Raw genomic sequence first — 23,468 nt, forward strand, 5'->3', positions numbered from 1 at the left:
TCAAAATCATTATCTCCAAGTGGTAAAAAGGGGATGCTGTGAAAGAAGGGTGGCGGAAGAGGGGTGAAGGGAGAAAAGTAGAGCATGGAAAGAGAACATAAATAGTGGAGAATCTCCAAAAGCAAAATCAGCTCATGGCCTGTAACCAACTAGAAGCTCCCAAGGTGAGGATAACTTAAAATCTCTCGTAGGCCCATGTGCGAACAAATGCCTTCTGTCTGTTTTGCTCTTCAGCTATAATTTTCTCCATCCGCATTATTCCATTCAACTCTAGAGTCCACACAGAAATAGTTGGAACAGTCAACGATCTCCAATGACATGGAATGACAGCTTGAGCAGCAGCCAAAAAAACTCTTAACACATTTTTAATATTTTTTTTTAGAACCAGGGATAATAAAAGTTTTCTCTTCGGAGTATTTGTAATTCTAATCCCATTAACTCATAGAAATATCTGATTTAGGATGACCCAGAAAGATTTGATTGGCGTACAAAACCAACAAATATCTAATGTGGTGATTCTGTCAGACAGGCATTTCCAGCAAATGTCAGTGCCACGGGGCAAAGATATTCACCACCACAGGGCATCTTTACCAGCAGGAAATAATTTTCTCATTTCTTTGTTGAACTCCATAATTAAAGTCATGGAACATGTGAGGGGATAAGCCTTTTTTTCTTTGAGGACTTGGGGTTTCTTCTAAATTTGCATCCAATTTATCTAAGAAAGGTAGGTAACTGAGCTGATGTGGGCAGGAAGAATTTAGTATGGTACAGAATTGCATATAGAGGGAAGGATTGATTGGGACAGGATCTTCTCTAAATCTGTCTTTTCTATATGAATAGTGTTCAAGGATGAAAGATGTTTAATAAAGGAGCTTAACTGATCGTGTGAGAGCCAAGATAACTTTTTCTTTGAAGAAGTCTGAAAAGCAATGTTAAGTACTTGCACACCCCTTTTCATCTTTTTTTCCACCCCAATCGATGTCATGACTCTATCATGTTTCCAGTTTTCCACCTCTCAGGATGTCTAATGTGCGTATCACGCTTGCATACTGCGCATGTCTGGATTTAAACTTAAAATCCTAAATGTCAGCGTTGATGGTTGCCTCGCCTAGACAGTGTGCATGGTGCGCAACATAATGCAGACAGGGAAAAGGACTGCGCATCACCAGCCACTAATGCAGAGAGCTCTGATGCCCGTGTCTAATGGTAATAAAATTCAAAGTTGTTAAGCATGGATTCCAGGAGTTGGATAACTAGACAATTTTAATAATTACATTAAAAAATGTATTTGAATTTAGTTTTACTATTGAGTTAGATGCCATTTTAGTCAAGGACTACCCTTTTAAAGTAGGCAAAGCCTTTCCTGACCAGAAACTAGTGATGTTTATTTTTGTCTGCAAAAGTCTCAGTCAAATGCAAACCCCAAATTGATTCTGTTTATCTTGTGGAAGCTACAACTTTGTATTCGGTCAACCAATATTTTTTTTCTTATCACAGCATTGCGCCAGGGCTGTGTGAGATCACATACATTTGTTCATAATGCCACTCTTTTGAAACTTAAGACATGACTCAGACAGAGTTTCTTCAGGCTGCAGCCCTATCCTGATATGGCTTGTACAGATTGCAGTTTGAAATATGTTATGGTGGCCGTTTTATTCACATTTTTGGAGCGATGTACAGTTGGCCTTATTTAAACTATTCCAGTGACTATTGTGTTTTAACTAGGTTTTAACTTTTTGATTTCTATCATCAAGCATGGGCGTGTGACCAAATTAGATATGAGGAAGTTGGGGCACACATTGATGACAGTGGGCCTGTGTCACTTCCAGCAGTACTGTTGCAAGCAGTAGCATAACAGAGCTAGTGGCTCCCTGCTTTGCCTATTAATCGGGTAAGCCACAGACTGCTAAAAGTCTGTGACCTGCCACATGTCATCAGGCGATATGTAGAGGACACTGGAGCCCAAATGACATCAGATCATTGTGCCGTCTGCAGTGAATAGCAGACTTTAGGCCAGTGTTCCCCTAGTCCGGTCCTCAAGAGCCACCAACAGGTTAAGTTTTCAGGATTTCCTTAGTAATGCACAGGTCACTGAATGCTTGCCTGTCCAGGTGATGCAATTATCGCCTGTGCAATACTAAGGAAATCCTGAAAACATGACCTGTTGGTGGCTCTTGAGGACCGGACTTGGGGAACACTGCTTTAGGCAGTAAAAAGGAGTGGTCCTCTCTTGTCGTGGTAGTGGAGTTAGTAGAATTTATGGACTGGGTCAGACCAGCATATTATATGGACGTGTGCTGTCCAAGTAAAAATAAAAACTGCGTACTGATCAATGTAATTCAATTGGGCTGTTCAGATGACAGGTTTTTCTCTTAAAAGTTTTAGATGGGACTTATCCATTCAAGTTTATGAATGTGTGTGAAAAAAAATTGGATACCATACGAATAATTTGTGTAGCAACCCGCCCATAACATGGCTTCTTAACTCCTTCAGCTCATAGCATGCTGAAAATAAACTTATGGGTTTCTAGATAACGAAAGAAAGCAATTTCCGTGACACGTCTCCCCTCACAGTGCTAGTGACCCTGTCACATATTCACCCCCCCTTCCCCGTCTGCTTTGGCACCTTCAGACACCAAACAGGGAATTCTGGAGAGGGAACTTGAAATCCTGGAGGTCTAAAAACAACCTAGTCATCCGGGTGTTCTTACCCTTTTTCTCCCTTAACCATCTTAGAGGGGCTTGATCGAACACAAGTTTGAACCTCTGGCCTAATAGATAATACCTCAATGTATCCACGGCCTATTTTATGGCTGGACCCTCCTTCCCAACTATGGCGTAGTTCTTCTTGCATAACGAGAGCTTCCGGCTCAAATACAGGCTGGGATGTTCTCCATTTATTGCTTGAGACAGCACGGCTCCCAAGCCAACTTCTGACGCATCCGACTGGACCACTGGTGCTACTAGAACAGAATGTTTACACAGAGTTCTCTTCAGTTCATGGAACGCAATCTCTGTGTTATCAGACCATTTAACTATCGTCGATTTGGTGACTTTAAGAAGATCTGTCAATGGCTCGGAAATTAGAGCAAAATTCAGAATGAATCTCCGATAGTACCCCACAATTCCAAGAAACACCCTCACTTGCTTCTTGGAAATCGGTTGCGGCCACTCTTGAATTGTCTCGATCCTGTTGATTTGCGGCTTAATTTTGCCTCTCCCGATGACATAGCCTAGGTACATACTTGAATAACAAAGAAAATGGAGTATATGTTCCATAAAAATAGAATTAGACTTACCGGTAATTCGGTTTCTAGGAACTTTCCACGGCAGCATAGGAGGTTGTCTCCACACCCTAATGGGGGTAGGAAGCACAATAGGTTAAAAGCCCCTCCCACCTCCAACTCTCCAGTGACTTAAAACAAACACCAGAGAATCGGTTACCTTTAGGGTCCCCGGAATACTCTAAGGAACATAGGGAGGGAATTAGTGCTGTCATGGAAGGTTCTTAGAAACCGAATTACCGGTAAGCCTAAATCTATTTTCTCTAGTCACCTTCCACGACAGCATAGGAGGAATACCAACTAATTCAGCACTAAGTGGGGACCACGGCCTGGAGTACTTTCCTGCCAAAGACTAGATCCCTGTTGGACAATAAGTCCAACCAATAGTGTTTTGTGAAGGTATGTAGTGAAGACCATGTTGCAGCTCTGCAGATTTGCTCGGTGGAAGTGTCTGCTCTTTCAGCCCAGGAGACTGATGTGGATCTTGTACAGTGGGCCCTGACCCCGGTCAGGGGTGTCATGTCCTGGGCTAGGTACGTTTCAGATATGGCTTTTTTAATCCAATTCGAGATGGTGCTTTTGGACACCACCTTCCCTTTATTCCGACTCGATGAATGTGCAAACAGGTTCTGTTCAATTCTCCAAGGATTGGTTTGTTCTAGGTAGAATAGGATGGTACATCGAACATCAAGTGTATGGAATTCTTCCTCTCTTGGATTGCCTGGATACTGGCAGAAGGAGGGAAGGATGATCTCTTGAGACTGGTGGAAAATCGGACACAACCTTAGGGAGGAAGTATTGATCAAGATGAAGGACTATAGAGTCATCTCTTATTATTAGATAAGGCTCTCTTACTAAAAGGGCTTGTAATTCTCTTACAAGTCTTGCCGTGGTGATGGCGAAAAGAAAGGCAGCTTTGTATGCCAGAAATTGAGGAGTGCAGGAAGATAAGGGTTCAAACGGAGGTTGTGTAAGCCCTTTGAGGACGATATTTAAGTCCTAAGGAGGGACAACAGTCTGCCTTCTGGGATGTGATCTGTGGATTGAAGATATGAATCATTTAATCCAACGGTGGTTGGCCAAATCTTGATCGAACATAGAGCTTAGGGCAGAAACCTGAACCTTCAGAGTACTAAACCGAAGTCCAATGTCTAGCCCTTTTTGTAAGAAGTCCTAACACCTTTGGAATATTAGGATGGAACGGATCAGGTAGGTTTGGGTGACAGAAGGATGAAAACTTCTTCCATACCTTATTATAGCATTCGTAACTGTCTTCCTAGATCTCTGTAGGGTAGCAATTACCGTGTCTGAAAGCCCTCTAGCTCTCAGCACCTGGGCCTCAGTAACCAGGCAGCTAGATCCAATATTTGAGGTTCGGGAAGCAGAAGGGGTCCGTGAACAAGAAGGTTGGCCTCCTGTGGTAGGTGAACTGGACCGTCTATATGCAGCTCTACAATGAGGTTGAACCAACTTCTCTTTGGCCACACTGGAGCCATCAGGATGGGTGGGACCCGATCTTCCCGGATTTTCTGAAGATGATGGTGACTAGAGAAAAATACATTTTCTTAAATATAGTAGACTTAGTGACAGAGCCAATTTTTTAAAATCTGACCAGTGTTACTTTATGTGGTAATAACTCTGAATCGCTTGTACAAATTCCAGTGATTTTGAGATTGTTTTTTCGTGACACATGATACTTTATGGTAATGATAAATTAAGGTCGATATGTTTTGTTTATTTATTTAAAAAAATCAGAAATTTGAGAAAAATGTAAAAAAATTTGCAATTTTGAGACTTTCAATGATTATCCCTTTAATCCAGATAGTCATACCACAGCAAAACATTAATAAATAACTTTTCCCACATGTCTGTTTTGCATCAGCACCATTTGTAAAATGTTTTTATTTTGTTAGCATTTTTGGAGGTTTAAAAATGTAGCACTAAGTTTTCATTTTTTCAAGGAAATTTACAAAATTTATTTTTTTAGGGACCTTTCCATGTTTCAAGTTACTTTAGGGTTCCCATATATTGGGAAACTTCCAAAAGTTATACCATTTTAAAAACCTCACCCACTGACATATTGAAAACTGCTGTCAGGTAGTTTATTAACCATTCAGGTGATGTTCAGGAATTAATGCAAAGTGGCATTACAGAAATGACAATGTCTATTTTTACCACCTAAATGCTGCTAACTTCTGAACAGGTTACAACAACCGTCAGACTCGTCTAAGGCCTCTATTTGGTCATGAATTGCTATGGCAAACATTAGGACCACCCGATCATGATCTGAGGTCACCGATTTACATGATGTTGTCACTATTGACAGCAGCAGCATCTAAGGGGTTAAACAGATTTGAATCGTGCAAACACTGATCATGGCTGATGCAGCAAGTTGTCAGCTATAGTGTACTGCCGACAGCTGCTGGATTGTCACCTGTATGGATGATAGGCTCTTGTATCTCAGGTCAGTTAAAAGACGTATTGGCGGTCATTGGTTAAAAACAAGTTAGCTTAAATAATCACAAAGGCTGCAATTACAAATATGATGGATGGAAAACACTGCTTAATATACAACTTGGTGTTTACCTGGAATAAATCTAATGTGTAAAATAGATCTTGAGTGGAATCATGCTACTATCAGTTACACTGCATCAGGTATATATTCTATATGCGCACATTGGAACAGCACCTTATACCTGAGGCACTTAAGCTGATAATGGCATGGTTTCGCTCAGGATCTATTTTGCACATTAGATTTATTCCAAGTAAACACCAAGTTGTACATTATGCACTTTTTCCCATCCATCATATTTGGTATTGCAGCCTTTGTGAGTATTTAAGCTAACTTGTTTTTTAATCTTTATATATTATATATTTAATAAAAAAAATTTTTTATGGCACCTATACTCCATTTTCTTTGTTGTTATTTAATATAGCATTTTGAGTTGTGCATATTTGCTGCTCTTTATACTCCTAGGTGTTTTTTTGTTACTTATGTATGTACTTGGCCTCTTCCTTCCCTATAAAAGATAGCAAGAGGGAAAAGGGAAAGTAAGCTTACCAATTATGCGATTCACCTTGTTTGTGAAGATTATCCACGTGGAGCTGTCCCAGTCTCGTACGTAGTCAATGAGGCAGGAAAAAAAAAGTCTCTAGAGATGAAATTCTCAACTTCAATGGTAAGGTAAAAAAATGTAACTTTTAATTAATCCAATTAAAATCATACAACCAGTGTGGGTCACTGAAGAGAGAGTTCACACAGATGAAACCAACATCTGTGTGAACTATCTCTTCAGTGACCCACAATGGTTGTATGATTTCAATTGGATTAAAGGCTCAATTGATTTTGGAATTGAGCCTTAAATTGCTGGAGACTCCTCTTTTTTTCCCCTGCTTCCTTCCATATGGCACATTTTTTTTGGATTTATAGTGAACCCTGCATTTCTTAAAGCATCCAGAACCACCTGTACCTTTTGGCAGATGGCTAGCCCAGTCATGGCTAAAGATCACTATGTCATCGAGGTATGCTATCGCATACTTCTTGTGCCAAGCCAGAATGTAATGTACCTCGTGGGTCCAAGTCCCTCAATGAGTTCGTCCACACAAGGCATCAGGTAAACATCAAAACTAGAGACTTCATTCAGCTTGCGGTAGTCATTACAAAGCCGCCACTCACCATCAGTCTTTGGTATGTGGATGATGAGATTCGACCATCCAGTTTTTGACTCAATCACCCCAAGGTCTACCATCCTCTTCACCTCATTGGATATCACCTCTCTCCATGCTTCTGGAATTCTATAGGGCTTGAAGTTCACCCTTACGTGTGGTTCCGTCAACATGTCATATCGACCTCCTGCGTATGCCTCAGCAACTCTTGAGAATATGTCCCGATTCAGCTTAACAGCTCCCGACACTGTTGCCTTTGGGCCGGCATCAGTGTCTGCAATGGTGATTTTGGGATTGGCTTCCAGACAAGGGGTGTCCAGCAATTCTTGGTCTCGCTAGGGTTTGAGTAAGTTAACATGATAGACCTGGTGTGGCTTTCTTCACCCTGGCTGGTGTACCTTGTAATTAACTTTGCTCAGTTTTTTAACCACGTCAAATGGGCCTTGCCACTTGGCTAGGAACTTGCTCTCCACTGTGGAGATAAGGACTAGCACGCGGTCCCCTGGCTGGAACTGCCTCCGCCTCGCTGATCAGTTATACACACTTGCCTGTGCCTCCTGTGCCTGGAGAAGATGCTCCTTCACCATAGGCATCATTTTTACCATTCTCTCCTGCAGCTGGGCGACATGCTCTTTGATCCTTTGGTGTGGTGTGACCTCAGCTTCCCGCATTTCCTTGGCAAAGTCCAGGAGTTCTCGCGGATGTCGACTATATAGCAGCTCGAATGGCAAGAAGCCAGTAGAGACCTGGGAAACTCCTCTGATGGAGAAGAGCAAAAATGGAAGCAGGTTGTCCCTGTCTCAACCGTCTTTCTCAATGACCTTTTTGAGCATGGCTTTCAAGGTTTTATTGAAGCGCTCTACTAGGCTGTCGGTCTGTGGATGGTACCCTGAGGTTCGCAGCTGGGCCATCTGGAGGACCCTAAAGAGTTCTTTCATTACCTTGCTCATGAAGGTGGTTCCCTGGTCTGTCAGAATCTCCTTCGGTAGGCCTGTCCCAGCAAAAACATGGACAAGTTCCCGGGCGATACTCGTAGCCGAAGAGTTCCTTAGGGGTATCACTTCCGGGTACCAGGTCACATAGTCCATGACCACTAGGATATGTTGGTGCCCTTGTGCAGACTTAACTAAAGGACCTACTAGGTCTATGGCAATTCGCTCAAACGGGATCTCTATTACCGGTAATGGGACTAGAGGACTTGGGAAGTGCAAAGAGAGCTCTTATCTGGCAGGTGGAGCAGGACCTACAATAATTCAGGACTTCCCGATTAAAATCCCGGCCACTGGAACCTCTGCAATATTCTCTCCTGTGTTTTCTCCACCCCCAGATGCCCCCCTAAAACCTGTGAATGGGCCCTGTCTTGAACCCTCTGCCTGGTATGGCCCTAGAACCAACAGCTGCTCCACTATTTCACCTCCCCTCAGTGTAGTCACTCGATAAAACAATTCGCTATTGACTGCATAGTGTGGGTACCTGGTGTCTGCCCCAGATCTAGAGCAACCCCATCAATCACAGACCCATTTGCACATTTTCAAATGACCCTTTTAGGGTAAGATCCCGCATTTGAGCAGTCCCAACATTTTACCAGAAACCCCCAGCTTTGGAACCTCGGCCTCCCTGGTCACCATTTCGTCCTCATCACCAGCTAGTACAACTAGTCGGAATTTGTGGCCCTTATCAGGGTCAGCAAACTTCCGGAGTCTAAGAGTCCTGATACCAGTACTCCGTGTATGGTCACGGGGCATGACTGCGGCTCCTCTATGGGCTGATAGTTCACACTGCAGGCTGGGTAGGGCATAATATGAGCAGCGCCTGCCTAGGCTATAATCCATCTGCTCGGCAGACATAGGACAATGGGCCGCTATGTGTCCAGGACACTGTGTGACACTGCCAGCAGATCAGGTCTTTACCAGCAGCCTTTGGTAGCCTTCACCTGCTCCTTAGGACCCCGGACTCCCCTTTCTAACAGGCTCACCAGGTCATCCACCCACTCTACCATCTGGGCTGGAGTGGAGGACTCTGGCTGCAACCATTTATGTACCAAATGCAACAAGTCAAGCATTTGTGGGCGGGGAGGTTTGTCACCACAACAGTGACAAACAGGTGATCAACAGTTTGGGCTCTGACAGACATAGTGACCCCTGAGCATGAAAATATCTCCATTTTCAACTTCGCATATTCCCGGGCATCCAGCAAGGCCATGTAAAAAAAAAACAACTTTCTTTGGTTCACCTGTCAGATTGGGGGCAGCACCTCCGCCCACTGCTCCGGGGGCAGCCTCTCCCGCTCTGCAACCGATTTAAAAACAGTCAAAATTGCCTCTATCATCCCCTGGGGTCATCTTTTGCATGGCTCGTCTTACCGCTTTCCAGATACACGAGTCATCACCTTGACGTGCGGGAGGGGCGGTTTCTCTGCTGCGGACATCACCCGCCAGGAGTTCCATCTGCCTTTGCTGTTGTTGCAGCTGTTGTATTAGGTAGGAGTTTATTAGTCTCCTACTGTACCTTGTGTTGTTGCTGCTCACTCAGGATCAGGTTGCTGGAGTAGCTCATCCATTTTGTTCAACCGCTGTTCCATCTCCGTAGCTTCCTTAACCCAGGACATACGATTTGTCCACCACTGCTACACGTGTTCCTGGAACGGTCCACACAACACAAACACAGCCAGAGAAGAAAAAACTGGCTGGACATTTATTTCCCCAGCCACACCCTTGAGGTGGAGATATGATGAGTAGGCATCCGGCCCATCTATTACCTACTCACCTAGAAACCCCATCCTCCATAACAGGTCGCTTAACTCCTTCAGTACAAAGCATGCTGAAAAGTGTGTGTATATATATATATATATATATATATATATATATATATATATATATATATATTATAATATAATAGTCTGATTTCATTGGACTTGACAAAGGAGTCCAGACAGACGCTTCAGAAGTCAGCTTGTGAGCCATGTTGTCACGGGAAATAAATGGGGAGGAACATCCGATCCTTTACCTAGGCAGGATACTTTCCTCTTGTGAGAAAAATGACACTCCAGGACATAATCTTCCATGTGGAGCATAGGCCAGGGAAGCAACATGCTAATGCAGATTCCATGTCGGGGCTTCCCGGTCTAGTGACTGAAAGTTCCAAGTCACCCAGCTTAGGGCAGAGAGGGGGGATATGTAAAAGGGTCACTGCTAATGTGCTGGGGGGAGATATGTTTTACTGAGGTCATTAGCTTCAGTGATATAAGCCTGGAAGATTTGCTCCAACATATTATGTGCTGAGAGGGGTTAATCAGGCATGACCGTGTCAATTATGAAAAACTGAACAGTTGGACGCCACAGCTTTTCACCATATCTCCACCCTAGGGTTGAGTCCAGGACTTTAAACTGAGAGCCGGGGGAAGCTCCCTGTCTTGGGGGGCTAACCCTCTAGCCAATTTTGAGGTGGCAGAGACACTATCACCAGCTCAGAAACAACAGTGCCGAGAACTGCTCAAGCAAAACAGAGACCTGTTTTCAGAGTTGTCAGGATGTACTGAGACCGTGGAGCACAAAGTTCTGATGGACCCGCAAATGCAGGTAAGCCATATTGAATCCCTCAATCCCGCCACAATGTGATTTTTGAAAAGAGGTAAGAAGGATATGGAGCCTGGGTGTCATCGAAGAGTCCAAGAGTGGCTAGTCCAGTAACATTGTTCTTGTGTCAAACCCAAATGGAGAATGACGGATCACACCACAGCTTACCTAGACAATATTGTGATCTTCAGCAAGGATTAGGAAAATCATCTGCAGAAGGTCCAGGCTGTACTGAACCGAAGGTGAGGTTTACTGCAAACCCAAAGAAATGCCCTATGGGAAAGGAGGAGGCCAAAACCTAGTCTATATTGTCAGTAGAGGTGAAATAAAGCCACAGGAGAACAAGGTTGAGGCGATCCAAAACTGGCCTCAACTAGTCTCCAACAGACAGGTTAGAGCGTTTCTAGGAATTGTGGGATACTATTGGCTGTTCATCAAGATTTTCGTTATGAGCCACATTCTTGAACGATCTCCTTAAAGGCACAAAGTCATCGATGGCCAAGTGGACTTCCGTAGCGGAAACTGCTTTCCAGGAGTTGAATCAAGCCCTGTGTAAACAGCCAGCCTTGTTTGCATCTGACTTCACAAAGGAGTTTGTGGTCCAGACACTTCAGAAGTTGGTTTGGGAGTTGTGTTGTCACAGGAAATAAATGGGGAGAGATATCCAATCCTCTACATAAGTAGGATACTTTCCTCCTGTGAGAAAAATGATGCCATCTTGGAAAAAGAATGATTGATTGGCCAGCAAGTGGGTGAATGACACTTTTAAGTACTACCTGCTGGCCCGAAAATTGTCACAGCTGTGACAAAGACCGTATGGTCGAAACGTGTAGCTTTCTTCACTTGTGATATGACATTGTCCCAGGAGTGTGTCTTCTACTATTTTATATGATGGATTAAAGTTTTACATTTTATCAAGAAGCTGGAACATTTTTCTCTTTTACTTGGAAAGGCAGCTTACACACCTGGATCAGTTACACCAGTTTTGTCAGGAGGAATGGGCCCAAATTCCGACTAAGTATTGTGAGAAGCTTCTGGAAGAATATCACAAATGATTGACGCAAGTCATTCAGTTTAAAGGCACTGGTGCAAAATACTAATGAAATGTCTGTAAACTTTTGACTTTATTTTAAGGCATTTTTATTACTTGAAGAAAAAAGTTCACCTCCAGCTCCTGGGATAAAATTACCAAATTTGTTTATTCAAAAATATCTTTAAAATTCCATTGAGGATTCCGGGATACAAAACATCAGACAGATGAAAGAGCGACGCGTTTCGATCAACACAGTGATCTTTGTCAAAGCTCTAAACATTACTAACCACAAAAGGTATATAAACCCCATGCCACCAATCAAAATTCTGAAGCAAATCACATGATATATGCTAATTGTGACTGAAAGGTCCTAAAACAGTTCTAGAAACCACAATACAAACATCAAAATAACATGAAATGTATAAATAATGTATAAATAATATAAAAAAACAACTTTAAATAAATATCCCCAGTTAGCAAACAACAGAATTAATAGTGGAACATTATCTCATTACGTTTGTTGAAGCTGTCAGGGAGTCTAGTTCCGAGGTAATAAATCCAAAAGGCTTCACGTGTAAGATGCCGGTGCTGCAAATCACCTCCCCGAGGCATAGAAGAAACCCTTTCAATGCCATACGCACAAAAAGTAGCTGTGTTCCTGGCATGGCTATCTATAAAATGTCTAGCTTTGTATGAGATATTTCTATCGCCACTAGATAACTCAGAAATATCTCGCAAATGTTCATAAATTCGGCGTTCTATCTTTCTGGTGGTGCACCCTATGTAAGATTTACAACATGCGGTACAATCAATTTTATAAACCACATAGGTGGAATTACAATTAATGAAACTTTTTATATGGAATTGTTTTGTTTTATCATGATTATTAAATATTTTAACACCAATAGCATGCCCACACGTAGTGCAACCTAATCTACCACATTTATAAAAGCCGGTACAACTAAGCCATGTTCTATTTCTGCCTGCAGAAGAAAAAAAGCTAGGAGAAATAATATTTCCAATAGTGGGCGCTCTTCTAGCTACTACATTACAGCCGGACTGAAGAATTTTATTTAGGGCAGGATCCTCCCCCAAAATAGGTAGATATTTATTAATAATCTGCTTGATTTCACAAAACTGAGGACTATATTGGAAGCTTAAAAAAGGCTTATTTTGGAAAACATTTCCATTCCTACTTCTAGCCCTACTGTTAGATAAACTTATCAAGTCAGAACGATTCCGTTGCGAAACAATATTACGTGCCCTGTTCAGACTCCAATCAAGATAATTGCGTTTTTTAGTCTGCGTGCACAAGAAGCAAATTCCTCATCCAACTTATCAACATCACTGCAGTTGTTTTGTACGGATAAATTCTCCCACTGGAATAGATCTGATCGTGTGCCTGGGGTGACTGCTGGATGCATGTAAAATTGTATTTCCAGCAAACGGCTTGACAAAAGTCTTAGTCGAAATTACTTCCCCAGGAATGCCACATAACTCAAAGTCCAAAAAAGAAATCTGACATGAATCCGTAACATGCGTGAACTTCAGATTGGATAAATTTGCGTTGATATAATTCACAAAGTCTGGTGTATTAGACACATCGCCACTCCAAATGATGAGCGTATCGTCGATGTATCTACCATACCAGACGATCTGTGGCAAAAATGCATTGGATTCCACGTATAAATAATTATACTCCCAAAATGACATAATAAGGTTTGCCAAAGATGGTGAAAATTTGGCACCCATGGCCACACCAGCTCGTTGTAAAAAAACTCACCCATAATAGCCGATAGTATATAGGTCCTCCCACTGCGACCCTTTAAGGGTTGCAGTGGGAGGACCTATATACTATCGGCTATTATGGGTGAGTTGTAGCTAACCTTTGGGATATGTAGGGTTGTTGGGGACTCGCCTTATCAGGCAGTGTCCATGGTATCTATTTATAGCACCTTTATTTTTCACCTATTAAGCTTTCATGACCCTATATTTACCCGTTTGATTAGGGTTTGCTATATTCACCCCTGGCTATTTCACCTGAATTACTAGTCGCTCCTCCTGCCGTGCCAGCAGGTTCCCTATACTTACTCCCCTCTTTTGTGTATAGCCCTATTATTTGGCTAGCATTTTTTGTATGTGTATTTGATTTAATAAACTATTTTGGTTTTTATTTTACCTTTTTGGTGTTTTCTGTACTCCATATTTTTTGCTGTTGGCACATGATTGTGGAGCCTACTGAAATAGACTAAGGGACCTTTTTAAACGCTTAGGATGCCTTTGCAGGTGTATTTTGTTAAAAATTCTAATTTACTGAGATGACTTTTGAGTTTTCATTGGTTGTAAGCCATAAACATCAATATTAACAGAAAACAAACTCTTGAAATAGATCAGTCTGTTTGTAATGACTCAATATAACCCCTTAACGACCGCCGATACGCCTTTTAACGCCGGAAGTTAAGGGTACTTTAAAACGGCGCTGAGGTTTTAATGTATAGCGCCCCCCAGAGTCTGAATTTCTCCGGGTTCTCTGCTACCGGGGTTAGCTGAGACCCCAGAGAACTTCATTTGGGTCTGTTTTTACCAACCCCGTTGTTGTGATTGCCGTTATTAAGTATAACAGCGACTGCAAAAAGAAAGCTGATTTTCCATTTAATTTCTCTGATGTGATCACATATCAGAGGACAGAGAAATTTTGTCCCCCGATCCTCCCCCCCCGGTACCTCCGGTGTCTCTGCTTCCCCATGTGAAGTCCCCCGGGCTGCTATTGTCTTCCAGGAGAAAATGTCGGGCACATGCGCACTGCTCCCGCCAAGATCGGCTGGCCAGCACCCAGCACCAATAGGAAATTTTATCTGTTGGTTCATTTTGATCACTGTGATAGGCCCTATCACAGTGATCAACAAAAAAAAATAGGATATCAAACCCACCTTTATCACCCCTTTAGTTAGCTAAAAATAATATAATATATGTATTTATTTCCATTTTTTCATTAGGGTTAGAGTTGGGCTACAGTTAGGGTTAGGGTTGGGCTAAAGTGAGTTGGGTTAGGGCTAGGGTTAGGGTCAGAGTTATGGTTTGGATTACGGTTAAGGTTGGTATTAGGTTTATGGTTGTGGTTATGGTGGGAGTTACGATTAGGGTTAGTTTGTGGTTAGGGTTACAGTTGGGGTTGGAATTTGGTTTAGGGGTGGGTTTGGTTTGTTTTTAGGGTTATGGTTAGGGTTGGGATTAGGGTTAGGGGTTTGTTGGGGTTAGGGTTGTGGATAGGGTTATGGTTAGGGTTGGGATTAGGGTTAGGGTTATGTTGGGGTTAGGGATGGAGTTAGAATTGAGGGGTTTCCACTGTTTAGGTACATCAGGGGGTCTCCAAAGGCGACATGGCGCCACCATAGATTCCAGCCAATTTTGTGTTCAAAAAGTCAAACGGTGCTCCCTCCCTTCTGAGCCCTGCCATGCGCCCAAAAAGTGGGTTTTCCCCACATATGGGGTATTGGTGTGCTCAGGAGAAATTGCTCAACACATTTTTTGGTCCATTTTCTCTTGATAAACATGTGAAAATAAAAAAATTAGTTCCAAAGTACATTTTTTTGTCAAAAAAAGTAAAATGTTAATTTTTTCCTTCCACATTGCTTTAGTTCTCATGAAGCACCTGAAGGTTTAATAAACTTCTAGAATGTGGTTTTGCTCACCTGAGGGGTGCAGTTTTAGAATGGTGTCACTTTTGGGTATTTTCTGTTATATTGACCCTTCCAAAGTCACTTCAAATGTGAGGTGGTCCCTGAAAAAAATGGTTTTGTAAATTTTGTTGTAAAAATTAGAAATCGCTGGTCAACTTTTAATCCTTACAACGTCCTAACAAAAAAAAAAATGTTTCCAAAATTGTGCTGATGTAAAGTAGACATGTGGGAAATGTTAGTTATTAAGTATTTTGTGTGACATACCTGATTTAAGGGCATAAAAATTCAAGATTGAAAATTGCTAAATTTTCAACATTTTCGCTATATTTCCGTTTTTTTCATAAATAAACACAAGTCGTATTGAAGAAATTTTACGACTAGCATGAAGTACAATATGTCACGATAAAACATTCTCCGAATCGTCAGAATCCGTTGAAGCGTTCCAGAGTTATAACTACATAAAGGGACAGTGGTCAGAATTGTAAAAATTCTCTGTCACGAAGGAGATAATGAGGTTCAGTTTTTGTATTGAAGAACTGAAATTAACTTTTTGATGATATTAGAATTTTGTGAGAAGCAAAATTACTACTTGTATATATATACTACTTGTATGTAGTATATACTAATGCACACTTCCATTTTTTTTAATTTGGTCTGTGTGAAAAAGAAAAAAGAAAAGCAAAACATGGCTGTCTGAATGCTGTTGTTTTTTTTTATTTTTGCACACTGAAAATACGGTCATGTGAATGTAGCCCAACTGCCAGTTAACTAATGAGCCAGGACTTGGACAGGCTGCAAAAGGAAGGAATGGAGATCCAGTAACCATGCTGCTATTACACCATGTGTTGTTCTCCAGTCACATCCAGAGCTGCAGTCACCACCCCGCCGTTACGGCAGGTCTTACAATCTAGTCACGTCCAGAGCTGCAGTGACGACGTCTGCGTACAATTTCACAGTATACCTTCCAGTGATTGTATTGTCCCAGGACTATATAGACACTAACTAATCTACTTATCCATTTAAAATTAATCTGTCAGCAGGTTTCTGCTATGTAATCTGAGGACACCATGAGGTAGGGGTTAAAACACAGATTTTAATTATGTCACATGTCCGCCTGTGTTCCTTACTTAGGCTGGTTTCACATTTGCGGATGGAGGGCTGCGTACGTTCTCCGTGAAGCTCCGCCCACCGCCGCACCTCCTCCGGTCAACTCCGCCTACGTCGGCATGCGGCGTGCGTACCCTATATTTACCATTAGGTACGCAGGCCATGCGGATGTATGAGGATGCCTCTGCATGCGTCGTTTTGACGGTGCGGCGACCTGCGCCGAACACAACGAGTTGTAATTTAATGCGGTCGCCACACCGTCAAAACGACGCATACATCTGCATGGCCTGCGTACCCAATGTTAAAGATGGGGTACACAGGCTGCATGCCGATGTAGGCGGAGCTGACCGGAGGAGGTGCGGCTGTGGGCGGAGTTTCATGGAGGAAGTCTGCAGCCCTCCGCAGCCCCGCTGAACGCTGGTGTGAAACTAGCCTTACGCTGAAGGTCCTATTACCTTGTGATTATCATTGCTCAGACTACAGAAGAGAAGCGCATGAGCTGTGGCCTGACTCCGCCCCTTCTTTGATAAGCTGCTCACTGTCTATATGTACAGACAGAGAATGGTGTGGGCGGGGTTAGCTTTTGAGCTCTGCTGCATGCAAACTCTAAAAACTGTGTCAGAACCACTGCACCCAGTAATCTAATTAATCAAGATCTCTGGCTACATCCCACTGCTCTCAGATGAGATGGCAGAAACCTGCTGACAGGTTCCCTTTAATTACTGGAGGGGGGTTGTGATTATTGGGGATTATGTTGAGGGTTTGACATGGAGACATGTTTTTTTTGATAGGGGCATGGATTATGACCATAAATATTCGGGGCCATTCATGTGTGATGATTTTCTTGATTTGTGCTCCATCCTGACACACTGCATGTGGTTCGGCTGGCTGGGACTTATCCTGCTGTCCTGTCACTTCACACACTCCAGATAAGCCAGATCCAAGGAAGGTTCTCCGGAATCACCCTGTACCATCCAGATTATCAATCCAAGTGTCGATGACCAAAGATAAAATGTGTAACTGAGGTACAAGCCGAGAACAGTCACACACGTCACGCTTCGCTTTTTTCTTGGAAAACTGATAACTGTAATCAGTAAGTGAAATGTATCCATGTAAATCTGTGCGGACATCACTTTTGTGAGCTCCAACTCTGTCAGGAAAGCTCCAGGTACATATGCCTATCACAGCCATTGTCACCAGTAGGGTTGAGCAAAACGGATCGGACAAATTCAAAAGTCGCCGACTTTTGGCAAAGTCGGGTTTCATGAAACCCGACCCGATCCTAGAGTGGGATCGGCCATGCGGTCGGCGATCTTCGCGCCAAAGTTGCGTTTCGTATGACGCGTTTGGCGCCATTTTTTCAGCCAATGAAAGAGCGTGGGCAGAGTGATGACATAGGTCTTAGGGGCGTGGACGCCTATCGCCATCTTGTCGCTTGTGCGCTGTAGCGATTTGCAATGTGTAACACCAGCTTTTCTGTTGAGAGAGAGAGAGAAAAAAAAAAAAGTTAGATTTCCCATTGACTTTGCTTTGGGTTTCGGTCGATCCCCGACTTTTCGCCATAATCGGCCGATTTCACTCGACTCGACTTTTGAGATAGTTGGGTTTCGCGAAACCCGACTCGACCCTAAAAAACTAAAAGTCGCTCAACCCTAGTCACCAGGGTTGTGGCATACAGCTGGCTGGTGTGCATTAGTGTTCCCGCACCGACAGTCCATGCAGCACGTAACATCAGGCTGGCAAGTTCACGTCAGGAGATCAGCAACTGCAAGTTGTGTGAAATGGAAATACATTCCAATCTGCTGCTCATAGTAAAGTTTGTGGTATTTACTACACATCCTGATATGTACAGACCATTAAAAGATACAAAGTGCAAAGTTTCTTTATTCCTCTTAATGGAATTTCATTTATTTCTGTAGTTTGACACAGATAGGGAAGACATTGATGTATGCCGCCATCTAGTGGTAGAGTTTAGTATTTTAATCTATGCATTTATAAATTGAAATCCATAATTAGGAAGTGAATTTACAACTTTTAATCTCTCCCCAATAGGCCTTTATTGTGTGTTTGTTTCTTTTCCCTTTCTGAGAGAAATAATTATTTTCTTTTGAGTTTCCCATCGACATGGCCTTAATAAGGGACTGTTTGTTTTCAGGACAAATTGTAGCTTAGATTGCCATCATTTGATTTACCATATTGTGTGTCGTAAACGCAGAATAAAGCATTTTGTGAAGTGGTGGAAGAAACACAAATCTTATTTTTCTTTAGTAGTAAATGCCATGGTGACTTTATTGTGTAGGTCAGTTGGTTAGTGCGATGACAAATCGCACTGTATATATAATCACACTATATAGTGTGTGTAAATGTTTTGTCACATGTAAAAAATAATTTGATTATTTGTACCACTTTACATACATTCTATTGCTTTTTAGATGCAGGGTAATTCCAGGAAACAACAATCATATTAGGATATATGTGTGTATGTAATAAATATATATGAAGACACAAAAGAGAATAGTAAAACCAAAAACACTCAGTTTGAAAAAATGTTGCAGTAATCCGCAAGTGCTAGTAAAAGATGTAAAAAACAGGGTATTTGGTTGATACGTTTTTTGCAAAAAATGTATACTAAGCTGCTCTACCAATCTTCACGGTATACCCTTATCAGAGCAGTCCTAACTAATGTATGCAATCCCTATCTGATGTATTTAAAAACCTGATCATCTGTATATAACCTGTGTGAACAGGGTTCAGAGAGGAAAAAATACCCTGTTTTTTACATCTTTTACTAGCACTTGCGGATTACTGCAACATTTTTTCAAACTGAGTGTTTTTGGTTTTACTATTCTCTTTTGTGTCTTCAGGTTTCTTGGTGGTGTGTGAACATGATCATACAGACTTGTTCACTGTGCAAGTAGCCCATGTGTTCCTGTTTCCATAATTGTTCTCTTGTGTCTACAAGACTGGGGAGTTCCACCACTCCTCTTGGGCTATCTGCACAAAAGCTGTTCTACCCTGTATGCACACATGGATTTTTCCTCTCTGAACCCTGTTCACACAGGTTATATACAGATGATCAGGTTTTTAAATACATCAGATAGGGATTGCATACATTAGTTAGGACTGCTCTGATAAGGGTATACCGTGAAGATTGGTAGAGCAGCTTAGTATACATTTTTTGCAAAAAACGTATCAACCAAATACCCTGTTTTTTACATCTTTTACTAGCACTTGCGGATTACTGCAACATTTTTTCAAACTGAGTGTTTTTGGTTTTACTATTCTCTTTTGTGTCTTCAGGTTTCTTGGTGGTGTGTGAACATGATCATACAGACTTGTTCACTGTGCAAGTAGCCCATGTGTTCCTGTTTCCATAATTGTTCTCTTGTGTCTACAAGACTGGGGAGTTCCACCACTCCTCTTGGGCTATCTGCACAAAAGCTGTTCTACCCTGTATGCACACATGGATTTTTCCTCTCTGAACGCTGTTCACACAGGTTATATACAGATGATCAGGTTTTTAAATACATCAGATAGGGATTGCATACATTAGTTAGGACTGCTCTGATATGGGTATACCGTGAAGATTGGTAGAGCAGCTTAGTATACATTTTTTGCAAAAAACGTATCAACCAAATACCCTGTTTTTTACATCTTTTACTAGCACTTGCGGATTACTGCAACATTTTTTCAAACTGAGTGTTTTTGGTTTTACTATTCTCTTTTGTGTCTTCAGGTTTCTTGGTGGTGTGTGAACATGATCATACAGACTTGTTCACTGTGCAAGTAGCCCATGTGTTCCTGTTTATATATATATATATATATATATATATATATATATATATATATATATATATACACACAGACTATATTTAGTATTATATATGTCATTTTTGAAGGAAATGAGGGCTTCTTTTATACTTCTATCTGTTCTCTTATAATTATGAAAATGTATATTTCAAATATTTTAAACAGTATTTTTTCTTTACATTTTTTATTCCCCTCAAATGACTTTTTATCCTGGAATTAATTAATCATAAATAAAATATGCTGCACTTTATGAATCCTTGCCAATTGCAGTCAGTGGTCATGCAGAATAAAGAGACCCTGATTCCAGTGATGGGTCACTTGCTGGGCTGCTGGTTGTAGTTTTGATAAAATCAGTTTTCCACCACAAAATTATCACTAGAGGACAGCAAGCCTGCTGCCATGAAGTTCTCCAAATTCATGATCTTTGTCTCCAACACTGAATGGCAGCTTACTGTGTGCACTGTGCATAGGCAGAAAGCAGCCAATCAGTGGCGTGGGTGTGGTTATTCAGGGCTCCGCATTCAGAGAACTGCTTGATCTGCAGCAGAGAAAACTAATTTTTATCAAAACTGCAACAAGCAGCCCAGTAACTGACACATCTCTGGAATCAGGGTCTCTGCCCCTATATTGTGCTGCTCTTAAATGGGCTTTCAAAAGCCTGGTGACAGATTTCCTTTAATGTACACATTTCTGGTGCTGCCCTTAAGAAGCAGTCGATTCTTAGATTCACCTTATATTGCGGCTGAACTTATTTTTGTTGCTCTTTTACGCACAATCATCTGGACTCCATTATTGTCAAAATGTATTCTGGCGATCTAACATAAAGGGTAAAAGTTCACTTATTTTTGGTTCTGATGAAATGCCAAGTAAGTGGAAGCAGATGAAGCACAGTTGTTTTCTAGTCTTAAATGGACAATTGCATCTCTTACTAAAAATAACCCCATTAGAAAATTCACTAATTCTGCGTAAAAATGACATAAAAAATGTATTTCAAACTTTGTCTGTTTGTGTGGGCTTCACAGATATGACCTCAGTCTGGACGAGATTAGAGATCTGACTATGGACAGAGTGAAGTTTGTCTTGGGTTTACCAGAAGTTCAGCGAGCGTTTAATGAAATGGTAAGAGTTTCAGGGGGGGTTTAGGTATAAAATTAGGGTGCATATCATATTCTTAGCACTTGATATTCCATTGTTATCTGCATTCATAAATGGGTCATTAGAGGCATTGAGACGCCAGTGCGGCGGGCTTTGTATCTACACCATGGATTGGGGGAATCTGTCCACTCTTACATGACTCTCGCCGTGCACATTAGTCACGTCTAATTAAAAAAATAATAATCTATAATATAACGCTTTGAGCGTCACTCTGTCCGAAGCCTCTATAGACTGCGCCGGCGCAAGCGCCGGCGCAGTCTGGGCCTCACAGAGCAACGCTCCCGGGAGATCGCGGTGTGCGTTCACACTGAACGCACACCGCGATCTCCAACAGAGAAGCAGGGACCGCCAGGAGGGTGAGTATTGGCCATATTCACCTGTCCGGCGTTCCATCGCTGAGCTGCGCCATCTTCCCGGTCTTCGGCCTGTGACCTTCAGTTCAGAGGGCGCGATGACGCGCTTAATGCGCGCCGGCGCCGCCCTCTGACTGAACAGTCACAGCCAGGAGACCGGGAAGATGGCGCCGCTCAGCGCTGGAACGCCGGACAGGTGAGTATAGTAAGTGCTGGGGGGCCTGAGCTGGCGGCGATACCGACGCAGGATGGGGACGCAGGATGGAGACGCAGGATGGGGATGCAGGATGCGGACGCAGCACATACCAGGATGGGGACGCAGGATGGGGACGCAGCACATACCAGGATGGGGACGCAGGATGCGGACGCAGCACATACCAGGATGGGGACGCAGCACATACCAGGATGGAGACGCAGGATGGGGACGCAGCACATACCAGGATGGGGACGCAGGATGCGGACGCAGCACATACCAGGATGGGGACGCAGGATGGAGACGCAGGATGGGGACGCAGGATGGGGACGCAGCACATACCAGGATGGGGACGCAGGATGCGGACGCAGCACATACCAGGATGGGGACGCAGGATGGGGACGCAGGATGCGGACGCAGCACATACCAGGATGGGGACGCAGCATGCGGACGCAGCACATACCAGGATGGGGACGCAGGATGGGGACGCAGGATGCGGACGCAGCACATACCAGGATGGGGACGCAGGATGGGGACGCAGGATGCGGACGCAGCACATACCAGGATGGGGACGCAGGATGGGGACGCAGCACATACCAGGATGGGGACGCAGGATGCGGACGCAGCACATACCAGGATGGGGACGCAGGATGCGGACGCAGCACATACCAGGATGGGGACGCAGGATGCGGACGCAGCACATACCAGGATGGGGACGCAGGATGCGGACGCAGCACATACCAGGATGGGGACGCAGGATGCGGACGCAGCACATACCAGGATGGGGACGCAGGATGGGGACGCAGCACATACCAGGATGGGGACGCAGCACATACCAGGATGGGGACGCAGGATGGGGACGCAGGATGGGGACGCAGCACATACCAGGATGGGGACGCAGGATGCGGACGCAGCACATACCAGGATGGGGACGCAGGATGCGGACGCAGCACATACCAGGATGGGGACGCAGGATGGGGACGCAGGATGCGGACGCAGCACATACCAGGATGGGGACGCAGGATGCGGACGCAGCACATACCAGGATGGGGACGCAGGATGGGGACGCAGGATGCGGACGCAGCACATACCAGGATGGGGACGCAGGATGCGGACGCAGCACATACCAGGATGGGGACGCAGGATGCGGACGCAGCACATACCAGGATGGGGACGCAGGATGCGGACGCAGCACATACCAGGATGGGGACGCAGGATGGGGACGCAGGATGCGGACGCAGCACATACCAGGATGGGGACGCAGGATGCGGACGCAGCACATACCAGGATGGGGACGCAGGATGGGGACGCAGGATGCGGACGCAGCACATACCAGGATGGGGACGCAGGATGGGGACGCAGGATGCGGACGCAGCACATACCAGGATGGGGACACAGGATGGGGATGCAGCACATACCAGGATGGGGACGCAGGATGCGGACGCAGCACATACCAGGATGGGGACGCAGGATGCGGACGCAGCACATACCAGGATGGGGACGCAGGATGCGGACGCAGCACATACCAGGATGGGGACGCAGGATGCGGACGCAGCACATACCAGGATGGGGACGCAGGATGCGGACGCAGCACATACCAGGATGGGGACGCAG

General features: G+C 43.6%; 1 protein-coding gene across 1 annotated transcript in view; it reads left to right on the plus strand.

The window, feature by feature from the left end:
- ACOXL (acyl-CoA oxidase like) overlaps positions 1-23,468 on the plus strand; it is a 786,620-nt gene that overhangs the window by 53,106 nt on the left and 710,046 nt on the right. Inside the window, exon 2 of the mRNA XM_069769203.1 lies at positions 21,176-21,272. Within this exon, the coding sequence (XP_069625304.1) occupies positions 21,176-21,272 (97 nt within the window). The remainder of the gene's footprint in view (positions 1-21,175; positions 21,273-23,468) is intronic.

The sequence above is a fragment of the Ranitomeya imitator genome, chromosome 5 (genome assembly GCF_032444005.1).
Source record: "Ranitomeya imitator isolate aRanImi1 chromosome 5, aRanImi1.pri, whole genome shotgun sequence".
NCBI classification, from domain to species: domain Eukaryota; kingdom Metazoa; phylum Chordata; class Amphibia; order Anura; family Dendrobatidae; genus Ranitomeya; species Ranitomeya imitator.